This window comes from Netta rufina (genome assembly GCF_964035555.1).
Source record: "Netta rufina genome assembly, chromosome: 4".
Lineage (NCBI taxonomy): Eukaryota > Metazoa > Chordata > Aves > Anseriformes > Anatidae > Netta > Netta rufina.
This window is the reverse complement of record NC_140127.1, coordinates 50806453-50826759: the sequence shown is the minus strand read 5'-3', so window position 1 is coordinate 50826759 and position 20307 is coordinate 50806453. Positions and strand designations below refer to the sequence as shown.

The 20307-nt window shown below is 55.8% G+C and overlaps 1 protein-coding gene across 1 annotated transcript; it reads left to right on the top strand.

Annotated features, from left to right (window-relative positions):
• Window positions 1-4119: 4119 nt before the first annotated feature.
• Window positions 4120-15691, top strand: LOC311209260 (maestro heat-like repeat-containing protein family member 2B; the record flags this gene model as incomplete). The annotated part of the gene is made up of 26 exons (XM_084286524.1): window positions 4120-4190; window positions 5241-5392; window positions 5574-5698; window positions 6033-6155; window positions 6750-6915; window positions 7712-7863; window positions 8350-8493; window positions 8823-8915; window positions 9208-9277; window positions 9389-9502; window positions 9589-9662; window positions 9908-10027; window positions 10165-10272; window positions 10468-10630; window positions 10753-10935; window positions 11324-11376; window positions 11622-11729; window positions 12019-12138; window positions 12277-12399; window positions 12505-12660; window positions 13301-13380; window positions 13594-13732; window positions 13846-13938; window positions 14597-14720; window positions 15194-15306; window positions 15395-15691. 26 exons carry the CDS (start codon window positions 4120-4122, stop codon window positions 15689-15691), a joined length of 3264 nt encoding a protein of 1087 aa, XP_084142650.1.
• Between the last annotated feature and the right edge of the window lie 4616 nt (window positions 15692-20307).

The window sequence follows — 20307 nt, the reverse complement described above, 5'->3', positions numbered from 1 at the left end:
AAGAAGTCAGATTTACATAGTGGGCTTCATTACTGATGAGTCCAAAAACTATACCCCTACAATTATTGCATTGGGACTGTAAGAGGTTCCTGACTCAAATGTTACCATAACAGTCCTAGTACTACAACTCCGTGACAGAATCCTTCCCATAAGCTTCACAGGCAGTAGAGCAGGCAAAGCAGGGGGCAGGGCTGTTGTCATAACACATATTAGACTCTCAGACTAAAATTAAGCAGGACTTTGGTTCTGTTGATTAACTACCCTTGATCAGTGATCCAGGAATACAAGTACATGTATCAGTTAATTGGAGTATATGTAGTCAAGCAGTTACCTTTGGCTCTACGTAAATTAAAATGTGTCTGAATCAAGCATGCAAGATAAAATAGCCTGTACACAGTCGACAGACTACTTTTACAAAACACTTAATCACATCATTTAAAGATCAGTTGCATAATTTAGTATGTAAAATATCACCTTCAAGAGAAAAAAAAATAGCTTAAACATGCTTCAGTGAAGAGTGAAAGTAATGAGAACAGACAATTTTATTTATTTATTTACTTAAAGATGACAAGCACCACCACCACCACCACCACCTTTTTTTTTTTTTTTTTTTGATTCGAACCATTTTAAACTGGAAAATGTCTCAATAAACACTAATTGATGAGAAGTCATTCTGGGATAACTTTCCTTCTTGGGTTAAATGAGATATATAAACTCTCCTGCAGTCTCCTCACACAGTCTTCAAGTCATAGTAATTTTTATAAAACTAATTGGAAGCCTGGCATTCAGAATTTTATCCAAAGACTAACAACAAGTCTATCTGGCTTCTCTTTTTTCATAATAAACTTAGGGGGAAAGAAAAAAAAAAAAAAAAAAGAAAGAAAGCATGATTCATTCTCTCTGCTCTTGCACTAGATCACAGCTTTCCCTATGTTTTCTCATTTTTCAGGCAATAAATATTTCTCAATGCCTTCCCACACAGAATCTTCTGCTAAGCAAAAACTGAACCCTTATGATCAAAAATGGTTCAGTACTACTTCTACAAGATGTAAAGAAACTAAATGAATTTGTTTCAGGAAGACATTTCTTTCCTCTCAAAGAATATTAACAAGCGCATTGAAAAGAATGTCAATGATCAGCAAATTTTCTTACTAATGTTAGTTTAGTTATCTACGCAGAAGTCTCTTGCAGTGATAAGGAAAGTAGCAAAGATGACTGAAAGAGGAGTAGAAAACAGTCAACTAACTGACTACACAAAATACAGAAAACTCTGAGTTCACACCAAGTTCACAGAGCTTAAACAAAGTTGAAGCAACTACATTACCTATATTGAGAGTCTGGCCTTCAGATCACTGCTGAATAGATGCACAGCACACTAAACAATGAAATGTATAAATTCATCATTTGTTTATGACTTTCATGGTAGAGTACAAACAGATCTAAACCTTCAGTGATGTGTGCATGTTCAAAACTTGGATAAATAACTGTAATGGACCATTGCAATTTCCTGCGGACACATCTACATAGAATCTTGCCACTTAAAAGTTTTTCATTTCTCAGGTGAATAAACAGATATTTGTGGCAACAAATAAGAGATATCGATGCCTAAGGCAAAGAAATAATGCGACATCCAAAAGTCTTTTAGAGAAGCCCCACTCTCTTCAGATCCAAGACAAAGACCTTGCCAGTAAAACCTAAAGAAACCAGCTACACAAAACCTCAAGTGATGAACGTTGTGACCCTGAGTATACAAGGACATCAAGCAGAGGATTCTCAGTATTATTTCGCTAGGTGAATACAACCTTTTGTTTCTTGTTTGTTTTTAAACATTAACTAGTTAATTAACTAGTTAGTTTAACATCCTTTGAGTTTGTGGCTGAAGAACTGTAGTTTGGAAAAAGAAATATACCCTTACTGAGTTTCTTTAAGAGGAACATGAGCTGTCATTTGAAAATGATCAGCTTTAATAGATAATGACTCACAGATCCCCTTACTACAAATGGTAATCTACCTAAAACACCATATATGATGGAGATATTGGCCTGCTTCAGAAGAGGATCTGCTACTGAATAATTTGCCTCTCTGCAATATTATTTATTTATAATAATAGCTATGTGCCTTGCAGAAGCTCTTTTATTCCTCAGATGCACTAGAGAACCTTTGGGTGGCTTTTAACTAAAGTAATCACCGATATTTTATTATTCCTCTAAACAAACTCATCAGCCACTGATTTATTTAGCATTTACTACATAGGCAATTGCATTTATCATTTGCTATCCATTCTTTAAATATAAATATTTATACAATACAAATCACCACAGCTCCTTTAAGTAGGATTGATCATTACCTGGTGTCACTTCCCTTTCCCCATCTTTTAAATGTCCTTTTAAGTCAGTCCTTAACACCATTCTTTTCTAATGGACTAAGCCTATGCACTCTAGAAGTCTGGAAAACAAGCCAGTGCCTGGAAGTCCCTCAGGGTGGTGTGTTTTACCACAAATGCACTCACAGCTTTTGGACTACTTTGAACTAGCCTCTACGAGGAAGCTGCATGAAGTTCCCTCACTTGGGTTTTCTCTGTTTTTGCCAGAGACAGGAAAAAATAAAAATAAAAATTAAGCAATGGTGTTATCTGGCACAAATCAAGAGTGGCCACCCCAACAGTAGGCAATCACCAGAGACCATTTGAGTGTTTCATTTCACCTCAGTACAAACAACAGAAAGGATGCAAACAGTACAGAACACTGTACATGTTTCACGTAAAACTCACAGTTCCTCTGAGACTGATGTTTTGCTAATCCATACAACACACATCAAAGCAACATGACTGCAGGAGATAAAGAAAAGTATGCGTACAGTTAATCCTTATAATCAGGAAGGATATAAAGAGTATTCTCTTAGTTACTCTTAAACTTCTGCAGTGCTTAATGCCCCCTGTCTGGCAGACATACCACCTTTGAAATTACTGAGACAGATCTGACATGCTTGTATAAAGAAATGATGTTCTAACAAGGCAACTATCAGCATAAATAGCTGTTAAATAAAAATAAAATTAAAAAAAAAAAAAAACTATTATCTTCAATAGTGGATTATTTGGCTGTTTAAAATTGCTGTATTCAATTTTTGTGTGTCACCTTACTTCTATTTTCTAAGGTAAAGTAGCAATGAAAGGAAGTGTTGCCACGTAGAAAAACTTCTCATTTTAAGGCCTGTAAGAAAATATTTAATTTTGTGGCAAACGTTTTTTGCAAAGCCATCATATGTGAAAGGGAAGCAAGTTGCTTTGCACTACTGCTTGGCTAAATTGCATCTGGTAGCAGTGCCACACCTACCTGGGGCTAATGCCTGTAACTCACTTGGAGTCACAACATCTGTACCTTCCTACACTGCCTTTCCACAATAAGCATTTATTTCTGATGGGATACTTACATGACATTTAAAACCTTCACACTAAGCACTGGCATTAGGAGAAAGCAAAACATTGAAACTCTAATCTGAATAGAAAGCAACTCTGGGAACATTAAACAAAATTTAAAAAGCATAAATTCTATGCAGATTAAATTCTTTAATTTTGTTATATATGGAGTGGTAATTCCTGTCAAGAAAATGGTTGATATTAATAAAGAAGGGGGAGATGTGGGAGTGTGGCCATGGGGGTCAGAAAGCCCCGTGGTTGATGATAACATCAGACTCTTAATGATGAGGCCATCGGGAATATAAAAGAGTTTAGAGGGAACGAAGAAGGGTGATTCAGGAGACTCCATGCAGTCTCCAGTTTCTTGTTCTCCAGCCATTAAGGCATTGGAAGTTTCTGGGTGTTTGCTGCTGTCGTTACATTCAAAGTTGTTTGACCAATGAAAAGTTGTTTTGAAAAGAACTGCTGTGGAGAGAAGGGTATAAGAGGGGAGCATGCCTTCAAGAAAGAAGAAAAAAAAAAAAAAAAAAAGGCAACACGATTAAGTTACTGCATCAATAAAGAAGCAGGAAAAAGAAGTGAAGAGGAACAGGCTGGCAGAATGGAGACCAGGACGGGAACAGGCACTTTGATTGCCTTATGAAGATAGGTTCGGCCAAACTCAGCAAACCGCTCAGAGAAGCTCGCACAGAAAGTCACTGGAAATGGCACACCGGAGCCCGGAAGAAGCTCAAGCTGAGAGAAGCGGCCCTGCGCACACAGCTGCCCCTCGCTGGTAAGCAGCTGCGCATTATGGGGAATCATACGTCCTTAGAAACAAAGACTGTCCTGGTAACCTTACAGCTTATCCTCCTTATTGACAATTGGACAGTTTATGAGCCTGAAATATGGGACCAAATTGAGGTCAAGGTGGGGGACTCTGCAACTAAAAACAACAAGGTTGCAGTGGGATTGCTCGGCACCTGGCGAGCAATCTCTGAGGCCTTAAAGAGCCACATGGGACCACAGTCAGAAACGTGTGGTTTGCCAGACAGTGAGGGAGCTGCAGGCTCCTTTACTGATCCTTCTGCTATGACTGCTATGGCTGCTACGCCATGGGCCCCTCTGCTGCTACAGCCATCGAAGTCTTTTGCTGTTCCGCCCCCTGCTGACCTGGACATGCCTTTTGACCCAGGCCTTATTGGCCTCGAAAAGGAAATGGATATGCTTTTCTTTGATCTGGGAAGAACGGGATACATAAGGCATGAAGACCAAGTTGCTTGACATCTTAAAGCAAGACATATTGTTCAAAAGGAATGGAAAATTGAGACTTGTATGTAATCAAGAAAAGGAATGGGAAATGGAGACTGTTAAGTCATGGAACTTAAAGGAATGTTTGTTACCTTTCCTGATTGTACAAAAGTATAGGCATACTCGGGTTTAGTATGTAAAGCAATGTTCTGTATATTTAGAATGTTTGATGTTTGTGTGTGCATGTTGGTGGAGCGTAGACTCCCCGTACACCCAGCACTGTTTACTTGCCTTTTATACCTTTTAGAAATATTTGTTTTATAAATATTACAAAATTCAGATTGAGTTGAGACCTCATTTATAACACTTTGGAGACTCAGGAGTTGGACTCAGGGATCCTCGTGGGTCCCTTCCAACTCAGGACATTCTGTGATTCTATGACCCCAGTGGAGAAGTGGTGAAAGGTGACAACCAGACCAAGATACTGTAGGTTTGCCAGGATGTATTTCAGTGCAGAAGTTTCCTCCTTGAGTCTACTTCAGCCATGAAGGGACGGCCCTCTGTGTGGTAACAGGCCCTGGTGGTGATGTCACAGCATATCCCTCCTGTATCCCTCCTATGTCCCTCTGCCGTGGGTGCTAGCTGTGGCCCAGTTGCTTGTGGGGCCTGTAGGAGGAGGACCCAGAGAGAGCATTGTGTCTATCTGGGGACATCCTGCTGCGATGGAGAGGCTTAGAGCCCTTAGCGGTGAGGGGCAGCGCGAGGGAGGTTGGGGGCTGAAGCAGGACCCTTCCCAGCAGGCTGCTCGGGGCTGCATCTCCAGCGGAGATTTCTCTCCAAACTGGCCAAGATCCTTGTCCCTACCAGCTCCAGCCCCCTGCAGCCAGCAGCACCAATGACACCTGCTCCGTTCTTTCCTTCCTTCCAGGTGTGGGCTGCTGGCCCAGACGTAAACGTCGCCAGGGCAGAGGCAGGGTGCCAGGGCCTGTCCCTGAAGCAGCCCCAACCTCTGCCACTGTTGCGACTTTGCTAGAGCGCCTGCAAGACGAGGAGGTGAGCTGGGGGCTCCCCACCATGATGCAGCGGGGGGAGCAGGGGGAGACTGTGCCTGGCAGCACCTCTGCCCTCCTGGTTTTCTCGTCCAGAAGCCCTGGCACAGGGCAGTGCCCAGCCTGGAGCTTCTCAAGGAGCAGTCATTTGCCCTGGCCCCATCCCAAGGTCCCGTGGCTGCCCAAGCCCGGAGACCAGGGGATTTGTGTCCCTATTGCAGCTTCCCAGCCCCAGCAGCACATCCCTAGGCTCTGCAGAGCGAGGGCGGGCAGCTGGTGGCACGCTGGGAAGAGGAGCAAAGCAAGTGCAACTGATCCCTATGGTGGTCTGTCCCCAGGGTGACAGAGCGCTGACTTACTGCGAGCTCGAGACCGTCTTGTGGGGAGATGACAGCTGCCTGCAGTGCGGTGTCGTGAACCGGCTGCTAGCAGAGGCGTCCTGGGACCTGACAGCTGACCAGGTGAGACGGTGCTCTTGGAAGGCGATGGGAGCAGCCTGCCAGGCATTGGAGGGCAATGCGGAGCAGCACAGACAGGTTTTTCTGGCCTTGGGGCCTAACAGAGGCTCCCCAGTGGCCCCGAGGGATCAAGCGGCTGGGGAGAAGCCTGCCTGGGCTAGGCGGGGAGCAACAGCTGGGGAGCTGCTCGCCATCCTTCCCCAGGGGACCAGAGGTGGCAGCTGCCCAGCCCCAGGCACAGCTGTCCCCAAGGGGTGTTGTGGGGGAGTAGGGGCCATCTCCCCAGTGCCTCCAGCACACAAAGTCCATTCAAGCTGAAGCCCCGTAGCTGGGGCTGGCTGCCTCGCAGATCAGGGGATCGCAGAATGGCTGAGGCTGGCAGGGCCCTCTGGGTCCACCTGCTCCAAGCCCTGCTCCAGCAGGGCCACCCAGAGCAGGCTGCCCAAGACCGCGTCCAGGCGGCTTCTGAAGATCTCCAAGGAGGAGACCCCACAGTGTCTCTGTGCCAGTGCTCCGGCACCTGCAGCTGTTCAGCCCGTCCAAGTGCCTCACTCAGCCTGTCTCCCGGGGGGCAATTCACCTGAGCCTCTTTTTCAGGGCGTGACAGAAGACACAAAGGTGGCTGCCAGCGATGTCCTGGTGGCTCTGGCCCGCTCCCACTTCAGCTTTGTGCTAGCTGAGCTCCTGGCCCAGCTGAATGCCCCAGGGCAGATCTCCAAGGAGTTCGTGCTCATCACTGTGGGCAAACTCCTCAGCACCAACGGTACGGTCCAGCACCACCATCCTCCCTCCCTCCCTCCCTCCCGCTTTGGGCCAGGCTGGGAGAGCTGGGATAGAAAGGGATCCTTCCCCTCTCCACGCCAGCCGTGCTGAGCTGGGGGGCACCGTGGCTGCAGCGCCTCCTCCCTCGCTGCCAGTGCAGGCTGGGGGCTCTGACCGTGGCCACTCTCCGTTCTCTTCACAGCCCTGCAGTGCATCCCCTTCATGCGCGTGGTGCTGTTGGGGCTGCGCACCGTGGTGGGCCAGTTAGGGAGCGGCCGGATCCTGCGTGCTGCCTGCGGTGGTGAGTGGACCCTGGGGAGGGGCAGGGGCAGGGGCAGGGGCAGGGCAGCCCCTGGCACCTCGCTCTGGTCTCAGAGCGGGCATGGTGGGCCTGAGCCCACAGTGCTGCCAGCCCTGGGCCATCCCAAAGCATTGGGGGCGCCTGGAAAGGGTGGGTGAAGGTTTCTGTGGGCTGGAGGTGAAGGTGCCCGGGAACTCCTGGGTCCCTTTGCTGCCTTCCTGGGCTTTCCCACTGGGTTCATGTGCCCTGATGGGCAAAACTTGGGGAAGGGAAGGGCAGGGGAAGGCTGAAGAGGAAAATGCTGGAGCCTGTGAGGAGACGGTGTCATGTGGAGGACAGAAACGGTGTGGCATTGTCATTGAGACACCTCGAGCACACAACTTGCCCTCGAACCTAGATCTGCTCCTGAGCTGAATGAACTGTGCTTCCAGCAGGCTGGCGGGGGGTGCTGCTCCCTTCCCTGCTCCAGGCTCCTTTTTCTCTTCTCTTGGTGCAGCTCTGGAGCAGTGGGCCAAAGTGGTCAACGTTTACATCTGCACCTGGAAAGGATGCTCCTTGCCTGCTACGGAGAAGGAGCAGCTGTACGAAAACCTTTCCCAGGTGTTCTGCTCTGTGGCAAGAAACTGGCTGGACTGCCAGGAGGAAGAGGTGAGAAGTGCTGCTTTCCCAGCTGGGGATGGCAGCAGGGATGTCCCCGCCTGTGCCTCTGTCTGTGCCCAGAGGGCTGGCTGCAAGAGGCCCCAGACTGGCTCTGTGCCCGGGGCTGGGGGCTCCCTGTGGGGAAGCAGCTGAAGCCCAGGGCATTTGGGCAGGCAGGGCGGGGGGTGAGGGGTGCGGAAAACCTCTCTGCCCTCCAGAGCAAGCCCATCTCCTGCAGAGCAGAAGGGCAAGGGGAATGGGAAGGGGGAGGGAGAGGGAGAGGGAGCGGGAGAAGGAGCGGGAGAGGGAGAGGGAGAGGGAGAGGGAGAGGGAGAGGGAGAGGGAGAGGGAGAGGGAGAGGGAGAGGGAGAGGGAGAGGGAGAGGGAGAGGGAGAGGGAGAGGGAGAGGGAGGGAAAAAGGGCAAGGGGAAGACCTCTCTGTGGGCAGAGCAGACCTTCAGCCTTTGACGCTGGGCCTCCCCGGTTCCTCTCCAGGACAAGCAAGCTGTCATCGGGGCCATGACTCCCTTGATGCGTGTCCTCCTGCACAAGGAGGAGCACCGGGAGCATGTCTGGGAGCAGCTCCTCTGGCTCCTGCACCAGTATCGGACGGTCCAAGACGCCTCCAGGGTGACCAAGGTGAGGTGTGGCGCAGGGCCTGGCACGGCCGTGGGGTCTGTGCAAGTGGCACAAGGGCTCAGGGATCTGTGGCATGCAGGGAGGAGCCAGGGAGCTCCCCTTAGAGAAATGTGCAACAGGGAGGTCAATGGAGATGCGAGGCTCCCTCGGCTCTTCAGGCAAGGGAAGAGCAACCATGATGGGGCCAGGAGGGAGCCAAGAGGCAGTGGGGCCCACCTCTGGGAGATGGGAGGCTTTGCACGGGGAGCTCTGTTGCTGTGCACAGTTTCTCCATTCACAAGTGGCTTGACATGGCTTCGGCCCTTTCTTCCTCTCCTGTTCTCTTGCAGAGCCTCCTTTATTTCCTGGAGGCCCTGGAGCAAGTTCAAATCCCCGTCCCCAAGGGCAAGTGTCTTGCCATTAACAGCGTCGTGTACAGCGAGGTAAGGGGAGCCTGCACCCACACAGCCACAGCAATTCCCTCTTGGCTGAGTCTCGGGAGGACTCCAGAGCCCTGAGTCTTTGAATGCTGCTCAGCCTTGGCTCCTGGGTGGCTCCTGGGTGCTCCAGACCTGTGCGTGTGTCCCTGAGGACGCTGTGGGGTGGGCTGGGTTTTGGCTGGGGGTCCTCTTGCCACGAGTGCTCAGGGAGATGAGAGCTGGCAGCGCCATTTCTTTTCGGGCCCTCTCAATGCTGCTGGGACTTTCTCCACCATGTGGGACCTTGTTCCCACAGCTCACTGCCGACACCAAAGAGCACAGCCAGGACCATAAGGCAGAGCTGAGCCATTGCATCCTGCTGCAAGGTAAGGAGAGGAGCTGTGGCGATGCCCTGTGGTGTCCCGGCAGCTCTCTCCCAAAGCTCAGAAATGGGGGTAAGCTGCTTGCTAATGCAGGATGGGATTTCCTCCCCACAGCTCGGATCTGCCCAGAGGAGACGATCCTGTTCCTGGAGTCCCAGCTGGGCCACGAGAGGGAGGCCGTGCGCGTGGCAGCCCTGGGTCTGCTCGGTGCTCTGGCACGCTGTGACGGTCAGTACTGCGGGGTCAGGGCTTGGAGGGCTCTCTTCCGCCCTCTGGGCTGTGCCTCCACGCATGTCTCACTGGATCTCTTGCAGAGCCCGCGATGGCAGAGAAGCTGCCCCAGGTCGTGGAGGCTGTCAAGTTTGTGTGCAGGGACCCCAGCATCCAGGTGAGCTGCTTTGGGAAGGAACTGTGCCGTCGGGGTTGGGGTCGGGGTCGGGGTGGGAGAGAAACCTTTTCCCTCAGGGCAGAGGCAGAGCCCGGCAAGGCTGGACTAGAAGGGCTCTGACCTAGCCAGCCATTTCCCCGCTCCTTCATGTTTACCGGAAGGAGGGCTGACGGCCAGAGGTGATGCCGCTGCCAGCATGGGCAGGTCCCCGCGTCCCTGTGCTAACCACGCTTCACCCCTGGCAGGTGAGGAGGGCAGTTCTGCACTTCATCAGGGAGCTGCTCAGTGCCAATGCCCAGAGCTGCTCAGCGTGGGACGTTGTGGGCTACATCTTCAGCGAGTTCAGCCAGAGCTCGAGCAGAAGGGTAAGGACAGCGTACAACATCTGCCCTTGGAGATCTGCTGCCAGGAGGCTGGCATGGGAGCCTGCTGGGGCCACGCCTGAGCCTGGGGCAGGAACTGAGAGCAACCGGGGCGGGGGGTTCCCAATGTTGTCTTGCAGGCTGCAGGACTCCTGTCTGCCCAGGAAGCCCACGAAGAAGGAGGTCTCCAAGGGCTGTGCATGGACGTCCTGGCGTCACTGGACATCTCTGTGAGAGGGATGGCCAAAGTAAGTCCTCCTCTGTCCTGCTGCTGCTGCTCCTCTCCTCTCCTCTCCTTCAGGCCATTTGTTCCTAGCCCCCTTTGCACACCTGAAAGCTCCCCCCCAGCATGCTCTGAAGTGCTCCGGGAGATGCACACCATCCTCCCCATCTCTGAGCTGATGCAGAAATGCTGACGGGCTGAATTGTCTCATTGCCTACAGCTCCTGTGGCCGAGGCTGCTGATCTATGTGATGCCAGCCAAGTACACGGGCATGCTGATCCCCCTCTCGCGCTGTCTCCGCGCACTGGCTGAGAGAAATGAGCTGACAGCAGGGCACGAGCATCACGAACTGGATCCCGATGTCCTCAGCTCCCTGTTGCAAGGTAGGAGTAGCAACTCCCCCAATGAGCTCTGCTGACCTCTGGGTCTGCGTCCTGCAGGGACGGCAGCGTGGCAGGGCACGGTGTGGCTCGGCATCTCACCCAGCATTTCTTTCTCCCCGCAGAGACAACGCTGACTCCTCACAACTTGCTGGCCCGCCTGCTGGTGGTGGCGGGGTCTCCTTTTGCGGGCAGCGAACTCCAAGCAGCTGCCTTGCTGGTGATGCAGAGCCTCCACAGCAGGATCCACGGAGCTGTGGGGGCCACGTGGAACATCGAGATTCCCCTGCTGCTGCAGTACCTCCAAGGTAAAGTGCTGCTGGGGAGGGGGAGGGAGGGCAAGGCAAGTCAGCTTCCCAGCATGGCTAAGGGGAATCCCCGCCTGGTGCCCAGTGCTTGTTCTGCTGCTGTTTCGTTTCCCTGCCAGGGAGCCAGCACTAAAGCTGGGTGGAGCGGTCCCACAGCGATCCATTCATCCCGGCGCATGGATGGGGCCCTTCCCGTCCCCTTGGACAGCGTGCTGGTCCTGGTGGCACCTCCATGGCCCTGCTGGGGCGGTGCTTGTGGGGAGGGACGGACAGCTGCCTCTGGAGCGGGTGCAGCCACCAGCTTCTCTGGGCCAGGCCAGCTTTGCAGCAGCTCTTCTTTTGTGGCTTGGTCCCAAGCAAGGTTTTTTGTCTTCTTCCTACTTTCTAGGAGGAAAGGGGAACATCCCAGACGCTGCTGAGTGGGAGCACCGTCTGCTTCAGGTACTGCAGCCTTGGGAGGCGTAGCATATAGAGGTGGCCTTCCCCAGCTGGCAGGGGTGTTTCCCAGGCACCCCGCGCCTCCTCCTGCAGCAGGTGCCCGCCTGCCTAGAGGAGTCTCTCCCTTCTCACACGGGCCACAGCTCTCGTGGAAGGCCACCCTGGCGTGGCCGTGTGCCTTGGCACTGCCTCTTCCTGCTTGTCAAAGGCCAAGAACCATTCGCTTCCTCTCCTGTTCTCTCCTGCAGTTCCTGAGGGCATCCCTGGAAACCATCGGGGATGACGCCTGGACCAAGCGCCTGAGCTGTGCGCTGAGCCAGCGGCTGGACAGCTCTCCCAGCAGCTCTGGGGAGAAGGTCGGTTCCCTGCCCGGCTCTCCCCTGGCAGCGCAGCCACGGGGCCCCTGCCCATGTGCGGGGCTGGGGCTGGGGCTGCAGGCAGTGCTCTGCCCACGAGGGCTGTCTGCACTGCTTCCCCGGCCCTTGCCCCCCGCAGCCTTTCCCTCCGTGCTGAGCGGGGCTGGCGAAAGCCCATCCCTGCGTCCGGGCTCGGCTGCTCCCCGTGCGCTGGTGCCTGTCCTGCTCTGGCCCCGTTGCAGCACGCCAGGCTGTTGCTGCATCTCGGGCTCGGCTTTTTCCCTTGCAGGCTTTCCTGTACAAGGCTCTTGGGACAACGCTGGGAGCTTGTCAGGAACTCCCACACGTCCAAGAGAACCTGCTGCAACATCTGACGAGAGCACAACCTGAGGAGCCATCTGAGGCCCAGGTGAACTTCCCTGCTCTGTCCCTGGGCCCTGCTCCAGGCCTTTTCCAGCTCCTCATCGCTGCCCACCACTGTGGCTGGCCATGTCTGAACGGCTGGGCCTGTGCCAACTGCCAACTGCCCCTCGCTCTTTTGTTGCAGGGAATCATTTCTCTCATCTGCCAAGCTGCCGACAGCCACTTCGGCCTGGTCTTGGAGACATTGACAACATTTGCTGCCACCTCGTGCAGTGTCCGGGGCTTGAGGGTTTCCAGACGCAGGAAGGTGAGGTGTTTGGGGTTTCACTCCCTGGCTTTCTTCCACCTGCTTTTCATCGTGGGCTGTGGGGGGCCATTGGGCGGATGTCTCACAGCATCTCTCGCAACGCAGACGACCCAGGCCAGCAGGAGAGCTGAGGCCACTTGCAGTGCTGTCATGCTCGCCCACAGCAGCATGGCACTGCGTGCCTCCAAGGAACAACTGCTCGCCCACGTGGAGGCAGACATCACGGGCAACATCCTGCTGCTCTCCATCTCCAGCAGCCAGGTGAGAGCTCGGGGAGTGCAGGGGCAGGGCTGCTGGGTGCCCCAGCTCCAAGCCCTCCATGCTAGGGCATCCTGAGCCAGGCCGTCTCTTTCTAAAGGTGCCCCGAGGAATGGTTTGTCCCAGCAGGAAGATCCAAGCCCTTCCCCTAGATTTCCCCCGTGTGCACATGTTCCTCTCACAGCCCGTAGCCCTTCCTCCAGTTCAAAGGGTTTTTTTCTCTCTTGGGCCCCAGAACTTGCAGACCAATCTTGCTCTGGTGCAGAGCATCCTTGAGGTCGGCTGTGCCATCCAAGCTGTGGGGAACTTGGGCAGCTTCCATCCTGTCCTGAAGCACAAGCTGCTGATGATCCTGCAGGTGAGTGTCCAGAGCCAGGGCTGCCTTGCAGGGGAGTTTGGGGCCATGCCAGGAGGCAGGAAGGTCTCCCTCCTGAGCTCCTACAGCCGTGTCCCCAGCTGGGCCCTTGGGTGCTGGCAGTCCATGGCCATGGCTGGGCAGCTGCTGGGGAGCTGCTCCATCCTGCAGCGCCCCTGTGGGAGCTGCGGGAGCGCTGCAGCCTGTGTCTGGCAGTAGTGCCCGTCCCCGGGCAGGGTGTGAGAGCTCTCCTGTGCCCAATGCCCACTTGGCAAATTTCTCTTGCAGAACTTGATGAAGACGACTCTCTGGGACTTCCCGGCAGCGTCACTGCACCTGAAGGTGATTCTGGCCCTGGAGCAGTGGAGGTAAGAGCGAGGAGCTGCGGGGGCTGTGAGGCGGGATGACGTTCCTCCTGTCGGGGAGCTCCCAAAGAGCAGCACTCCCTGCCACAGCCTAGGCTGGTTGGATTTGGGGCTGTCGATGAGGACAAGCCCAGATGCCATGCGACCCTCTCTGGACAGCGCTAGTAACTCCTCTTTTTTATTGTTTTCCCTCATCTTCCTTTTTCCCCTTGCCAGCAAGCTGGAGATCTCATTCAGCAGCAAGGAAATTTGCAGCCTGCTGTCTGATTGCTGCCGGGCCATCCTGCCACTTCCTTCAGCGGCTGAGCAGATTGGGGAGGTCGGGAACGCAGAGGAGGCAGTGCTGCAGCTCCAGGTAACTTGCTGTCCCTTCCCTGCCCACCTCTCGGTCAGGACCCCTCCCCAGCACAAGCTGTGTGCTGGCAGCAGCCGTGATCCTGCATCTCCGTCCCTCTCCTCCGCTTTCAGTCTCTGCACATGGCCACGAAGGCTCTGGGCCGGCTCATGGCAGTCCTGCTCAAGACAAAGCCGAGCCCTGTCCACTTCGTAGACATCGCCGAGGTGAGTATCCATGGGGTGATGGGGCAAGCATCCCTCCTGCCACCAGTGGGGACCCTGGGGAGTTAGCAGAGGAGCAGGAACCTCCTGCTGCCACGCCAGGTTTTTGTGAGCTCGGGGAGGCCAAGAAGTGGGCCCTGCAGGGGGGGAAGCCAAGAGGCAGCCCCTGGCTGGCTGCAGGGAAAAGCTCCTGGGTGGGAGCAGGTGCGTCTGAAGAGAGTGGGGCAGTGCCGCAGGGCAGGCCCTCAGGGAAAGTGCCAGGAAGGGAGGGAAATGGAGAGGGATGGCGGGCAGGGAAAGATGCCCCTTGGCAGACAGAGCTGCTCTGCCCCAGGTCCTGTGGTTCTGGCTCTCCTCGGATGATCTGTGGGTGTGCAAGAGGGCCCTGCAGGTCTGCGCCCAGCTGCTGGAGGACTGCAGAGATGGAGTCGCTTTTCAGGTGAGGAAGGATGCCCACCGTGTGCCCCCTGCTCCCTCCCCAACCACCTGCAAGGGCCTGGCAGGGCAGCTCTGCCCAGCTGTGCACGGGCTGTGGGGTCCCCCAGCGCAGCGCTCTGGGGTGGCCCCTCTGCCCAGTCCTGGCCTGAGCAGGGCGCGGGTGGGAGACGCAAGGGAGTGCTGGGGCCACCTCCAGCCCTTGTTCTTCCTCTCGCCCCTGCAGACAAGAGGTGCCTACCTGCCGTTTGGCGCCTTGGCGGGCTTGCTGGGGCCTCTGACCTGTGAGCCCACGACCAGCTCTCGCCAGCTGGCCGCTGCCTGCCTCAGCTCCCTTCTCCACATCCAAGGTGAGTGTGAGTAGAGCAGGCGCCTGCCAGCCCTCTGCCCCACCTGGCCCTACCGGGATCCCCCGCGGGGGCTGGGCCCTGCCGCCAGGAGGGAGAGGAGAGGCACAGTGCTCGGCTACTGTCCTGTCCCCACCCTGTTCGTCCTCCACCTCCCCAGGCACCTGGGGAGGGATCCTGGCAGAGGGCCACCCAGTGCCACCTGCCAGCAGCGTTTCCTGCAGCCAGGGGCGCTCAGGGCCACCCCTGCTGCTGACAGCAGGACACAGACCCCTGAAACAAGCACCTCCAGGGAAAAGAGGGGTCTTTTCTGTGCAGCCCAGGCTTGCTCAGCGGCAGAACCTGGCAAGGGCCATCCCGCTGCAGCGAGTTCAAGACTGACCCCCCTGGCCTCTGGTCCCCCTTCAGCAAAGGCTGGGAAGGGAAGTTCAGTTGCCCTAAGTGGGACTCCCCTTTTCTCCCCGTGCTCGTTCCAGCCAAGGCCACGAACAGGGTGTTGGAGACAGACGACCCGGTGAGCTTGTGTGAGGGGCTGAGTGCTCGCAGCGACACCTCTCAGCAGCTCCAGACCTCCATCCAAATCGCAGAGGTAAAGAGTGCCCTCAAGCTTGCATTATGTTCTGAAGAGCTGGAGCGGAGCCGTGATGGGATCTCTCCTGTTTCTTGCATCTTTCCAGATTGTTTGCAAAAACTTCCCCAAAGAACAGGCCGCACACTTCATGAATGCCATCCAGGAGCCCTTCCGGCATGCCAGAGGAAGCCGCGTGCGTGCTGCAGGCAACTGGATGCTTACCTTTCTGGAAACATGTGGCAAGGACATTGGTCCAGACGTAAGAGACATTTTGCCATGCCTTGGACTTTCTCGCTTTGGCTGTCGCACCACACATCTTGCCGTTTGCGTGCTAAAGAAGCTCTCGGTGCAGAGTCAGGGCTCGGGCAGGGTGCTAGGGGTGAAATTTCGCCTTAGAGCGTGAAAGCGTGGCAAGGGAGCAGGCGTGGCTCATGGGCTGAACGTCCATGTTCCCGGAGAAGCAAGGACGTGCCAAGACGTTCTTTCTCCCCTGCTTCTTTCAGGTGCAAGGAATCCTCTCTGTCCTGCACACCTGCACAGAGTCCATGCTGGAGCCCTCATTCATGTACTTCGTGCACCATGCGGTGCTGATCCTGGCCCGCCATCACCAGGAGCTCACAATGAACGTCATCCTCCAGAAGTTTGTGCCTATGGACAGGTACATGCGCTCCTCCCTTTCCTGCTGGGCTCAGAGAGCCGTAGCTTGCCTCCCCTCCCCTAGGGCGATCCAAGGGGAGCAGCAGCTCCTTCTCCTCCACCCAAATGTCGGAGGTGTGCTTGTACCGCTGGGAGGAACCGGGCATCTTCAGCCCGGCTGCTGAAGAAGCGTGAGGTGAAGGCATCCCAGGTAACAGAGCATACGGGCTCATGGTTGCACATCTCTTGGCAGAAACACACTGGAGCTGTGGAGGACTCTGGGGAGAGACAGCATTGGCATCGGTGTGCTGAAGTACTTAGCGAGGAAGCTGAGGAGAGTGGGAGACGACAGCTCCCAGCCCAGCTCGTCCAGTCGCAGCTTGCACGCCCAGCAGCCTTCTCCGGAGTCCTTGATTGTACGTTCAGTGGCAGAGGCTTTGTGTCTGCTCCCCCACTCCCAGTGCGAGGGCAAGGCGTTGGGTGCCCTTTGCAAGCGTCTCTGGACACCGCCAGGACACTGCTGCAGTGTCTCAGCGGTAGCAACTCGGGACGGCCGGGACAGCCGCTGCTCCCAGGCTGCAAGGCTGTCCTGGAGACGGGGCGTGCAGGCAGTAGAAGTGCCCCAGGCAGCCAGCGGGCCGGGGCTGGTGGCAAAGCTCTTGTTTAACGGGCGCTTCTCGGGTGGTCTCATTTCCCTGCAGGTCACCTGTGCCATCTCCGAAATGGTGTCTGTGCAGTCCAAGGAGGAGGTCCAGAGCTTGCTTCCCTCTCTCCTCCCTGGGCTCCTGCTGCAGCTCAGCAAGGCACTGGGGGAAGAGATGCTGTTTGCGCCCCTCAGCCCCTGGAGAGGGCACGCTGAGGATCAGCGGCAAGAGGGCAACGTGTGCAGGTCAGGAGCAGGAGGGGCAGGGCAAGGGGGGCTTGAATTGCCTAGCCAAGCATGGTTGGTTGTTTCCTGTCCTGCTTCCTAGGCGGGAGGCCACTCGAGGCTGCAGATTTGCTTTTTTCCTCCCATCCCTGTTTGTTTGGAGCTTGGGATGAGTGAAGAAGCGGCTTGTAAAGCTGCTGAGCATTCTTGCTCTGCTAAGTCTTCCCCTGCGGAACAGGAACACTGCTCTGATCTGAGACTTCTGTGGCTCTTGCTCTTTCCCCAGGCCTTTTTGCGAGACTCTCATGTCAGTGCTGAGCAAATGCGCTGAGAAGAACTGGCTGACGCCATTCTGGAGGCAGAAAATGTCGGCGCTGCTGGAGAGCCCCCGCACTTATGCCGAGGGCATGTGCCTCCTGACAAGGTGAGAGCCCCAGGGCAGCATCTCGCCTTCCTCTCAGTGGCTGTGCCCAGGGGAACGGCTGCCGGGGCCCTTTCCTGCGTGCTCGGGGAGCTCTGTGCAGGGCAGAGCAGCACCTGTGCTGGAGGAGGGGAAGTCCGCGGTGGCAGCCTGCAGCCTTCCCACTTGACCGGGCGTTGCCCCTTGTGCTCTTTGTGCAGTGTCCTGGTCCGTGCCCAGCTCATCTCCCGGGAGCTGATTGAGATCTTCTCCCAGTGGCTGCACTGCCCATCAGCAAACCTGCAGCTGACGGCCATGGCGTTCTTTGCTGAGGTGAGGCAGTAGGAGGGCAGGGGGGCTCCCCAGGGCTTTTCTGAAAGAGATTGCTGCTTGGGCTGCCTCTTGCTGTGGGGAGAGATGAGAAGAAAGCATCCCCATCGAGACTCCTTTGTCTGAAAGCTCCTTTGTCCGAAGCCTGCTTGTGTGCTGTGCCTGGGCTGAGGTTGTGTCCTGACTCTCGTGGCTGTGTTGCTCTGTTGCAGCTGATGAAGGAGCCGCCTCTTGAGAAGAGGAACGTCCTGAAGACTCTGCATGTCTTGGCTGAGAAAGCACACCACCGAAGCAGCACCATAAGGCAGCTGGCAGCAAGAGCTCTGGGCAACGCAGCCGGCAGCATGCCCGTGGAGGTGAGACGGATTTCCCTGCGCTCTGACTGCAGGGATATTCCCCTCCCTAGCAAGACCCCGGGGGAGAGCTGCTTCAAGGGCCTGGACAGAGCGGCAAAGGCAAAAGCAGGGCTCCTTCCTAAGGCCGCGCTCCTTTCCCTGATGCCAGCAGGGCTGCCGAGGGCAAATTGGGTGCCAAATGTCAGAGGAACAGTGCTTTGGAACAGAGCTGTCAGCCACGGAAAGAAAGAGCAGCCCTTGGAGGCAGGGAGAGCCCTAAGTCTGTGCATGTCTGTGGCTTTGCAGGTGCGGAAGCACAGGAGACAAGTTGTCCAGGTGCTGCAACAAAGCCTGGCGGACACTGCCTGTCCCGAGGTGGTTGCAGAAAGCATGCTGGCGCTAGCTGAGCTCGTGAGGGTGCTGCAGGTGGTGAACTTGGGATCGGCCTTTGAAGACATCGCCAGGTCCACCAAGATGTTCTTCGAGTCTGTGAGTGAACCCAGCTCTTCCTGCCGCTGCTCTGAGAAGCGTGGGGTGGGCAGGGGCCTGCACGCGCCGCCTGGACGGCGTCTGCTGGCTGAGTGTCTGCTTCGGCCTCGTTACCCAGCTGACAAATAGCTTTCTGGTTGCAGGAAGAAGAGTGCCTTCGCTACTCGGCCTTGCGCCTCTATTCAGTCCTGGCCTCCTCAGCCTCGAGCAAGCGGTCGTTCTTTGCCGGAGAAGTGGCGGAAACATGGGTCAGCCTTTTCCTGCACCTCCGGGATCCCGACTTTGCAGTTGCCAGCGTAAGTGCCCTTGGAGCTTGCTCCCAAAGCCCCAGAAAGCTGTGTGGCCATGGCCAAGGCGTTCTGCCACTCCTGCCTGCTCAGCGGCTGCCGGGCGTCTCTGCAGATCCCCCCTAAAAGTGTTCCAGCGAGCCTTCCGCTGTGCTGCCCAGGGCAGTCTTGCCAGCATCGCTGTCAGGACCATCTCAGGCCTCTGGGCCCTTTTGCTGGCCACGTGCCTTCGTGCCTGCCTTTGCCTCCCGGAGCTGGTGCTCCCCTGGGAGCGGGCAGTGGGGAGCAAGCCCACGGATTCGGCCGCCAGGCATCAGGACTGGGTCGGGTGCCGGCCTAAGGGATGGAGCAGGTCCCCTCTGCTGCCGCCAGTGCATTCCCCTGCCAGCGAGTGCCCCTCGGGCAGCCCCCCGCCGGGTGGAGCTCAGCAGCACATGGCTGGCTCCCTGGGCAGGTCCCAGACACACTGCTGGAGGAGGAATGACGGCACAACTCTCTTTTTCAGATGTGCAAGATCACCTTCAGTCTCTGTGTTCCATTTATGGGGCTGAGGCAGCCACAGGAGATCATCTCTCTCTCTGAGAGGCTGGGTGCACGAGAGCTGCAGGATGCGCTCTGCAGTTACCTGGTAAGTAAGCTGTGCTCCAGCGAGACGTCAGGGCCCTGTGGCCCTGCCCTGGCTCCCTCAGGGGAGCGTACGGTGATGCACGTGGGGCTGGCCAGGACTGGGACATGGCCATCCCTCCTGGCCACCCACTGCCTCTCCCCTTCCCCCTGCAGCCCACCCAGCCAGCTGGCTGAGGGGCAACAGAAGGCATCTTTTTGGACCCCTGTGAACTTGTGCCTTCCTGTCTTGCCCTAGGCCAGAAATGCTCCCCCCATGTTGGAGAGGCTCCGTACCGTAGCCAGGAGAGGCTGCCTAGAGAACGGGCAGAGGCTGCACCCATCGACCTTCGAAACCCTTGGTGAGAGCCCGCACTGGAACTTACCACTCCCTTTCCTGACCAGAGAGCTGTAGGGGCCTCTGCTTTCTCTTTCCTCTTTCCTCCGGGCCCTGCCTTTGCAGAACAGGGCAGACACTGTGCTGTGTCCCATGGGCTGAAGATGGGGTAGACAGGGACGCAGGGCTTTGCCTTGCAACCTGCCTCCAACTTCCTTCAAAAGCTTGAGCAACCATCAAGGAGTGATCTGGAGAGCCTTGCACAGTGGCTCCCCAAGCATGTGTCCCAGATGGAGGGCAGGGCTGGAAGCCAGGGCTGTGGAGCGGTGCTCTGATGGTTGCCTCTTTGCTCTGTACTTTAGCTGCCATCCTGGCAAGGAGAAGGAAATGAGGCTCCGTCACATAGCAGGTTGCTTCACATGGGGCTGAGCTCCGGATCCGTGGGGCTGGGCAGAGGTCAGAGCCCAGAAGCAGCCCGGCAAATGCCCAGCACCAGGGGCCGGCCAGCCAGGGGGGAGCAGCTCCAGGGTGGCAGGGGGCACAGCTGCCTGGGCTGGCTGCTCACAGCTCTGTCTGTCTTGTTGCAGCTTTCCGGGGCCTGAGCAGCACTGAGAACACCCGAGTACGGAGAAGGCAGACAAGGCCCTCTGTGACTGTGGCACGCTTTGGCAATAAAACTCTGTACATGTACGTGGTCTCACCGCTTGCTGTGTCCTTGGGGAAATCCAGCTCAG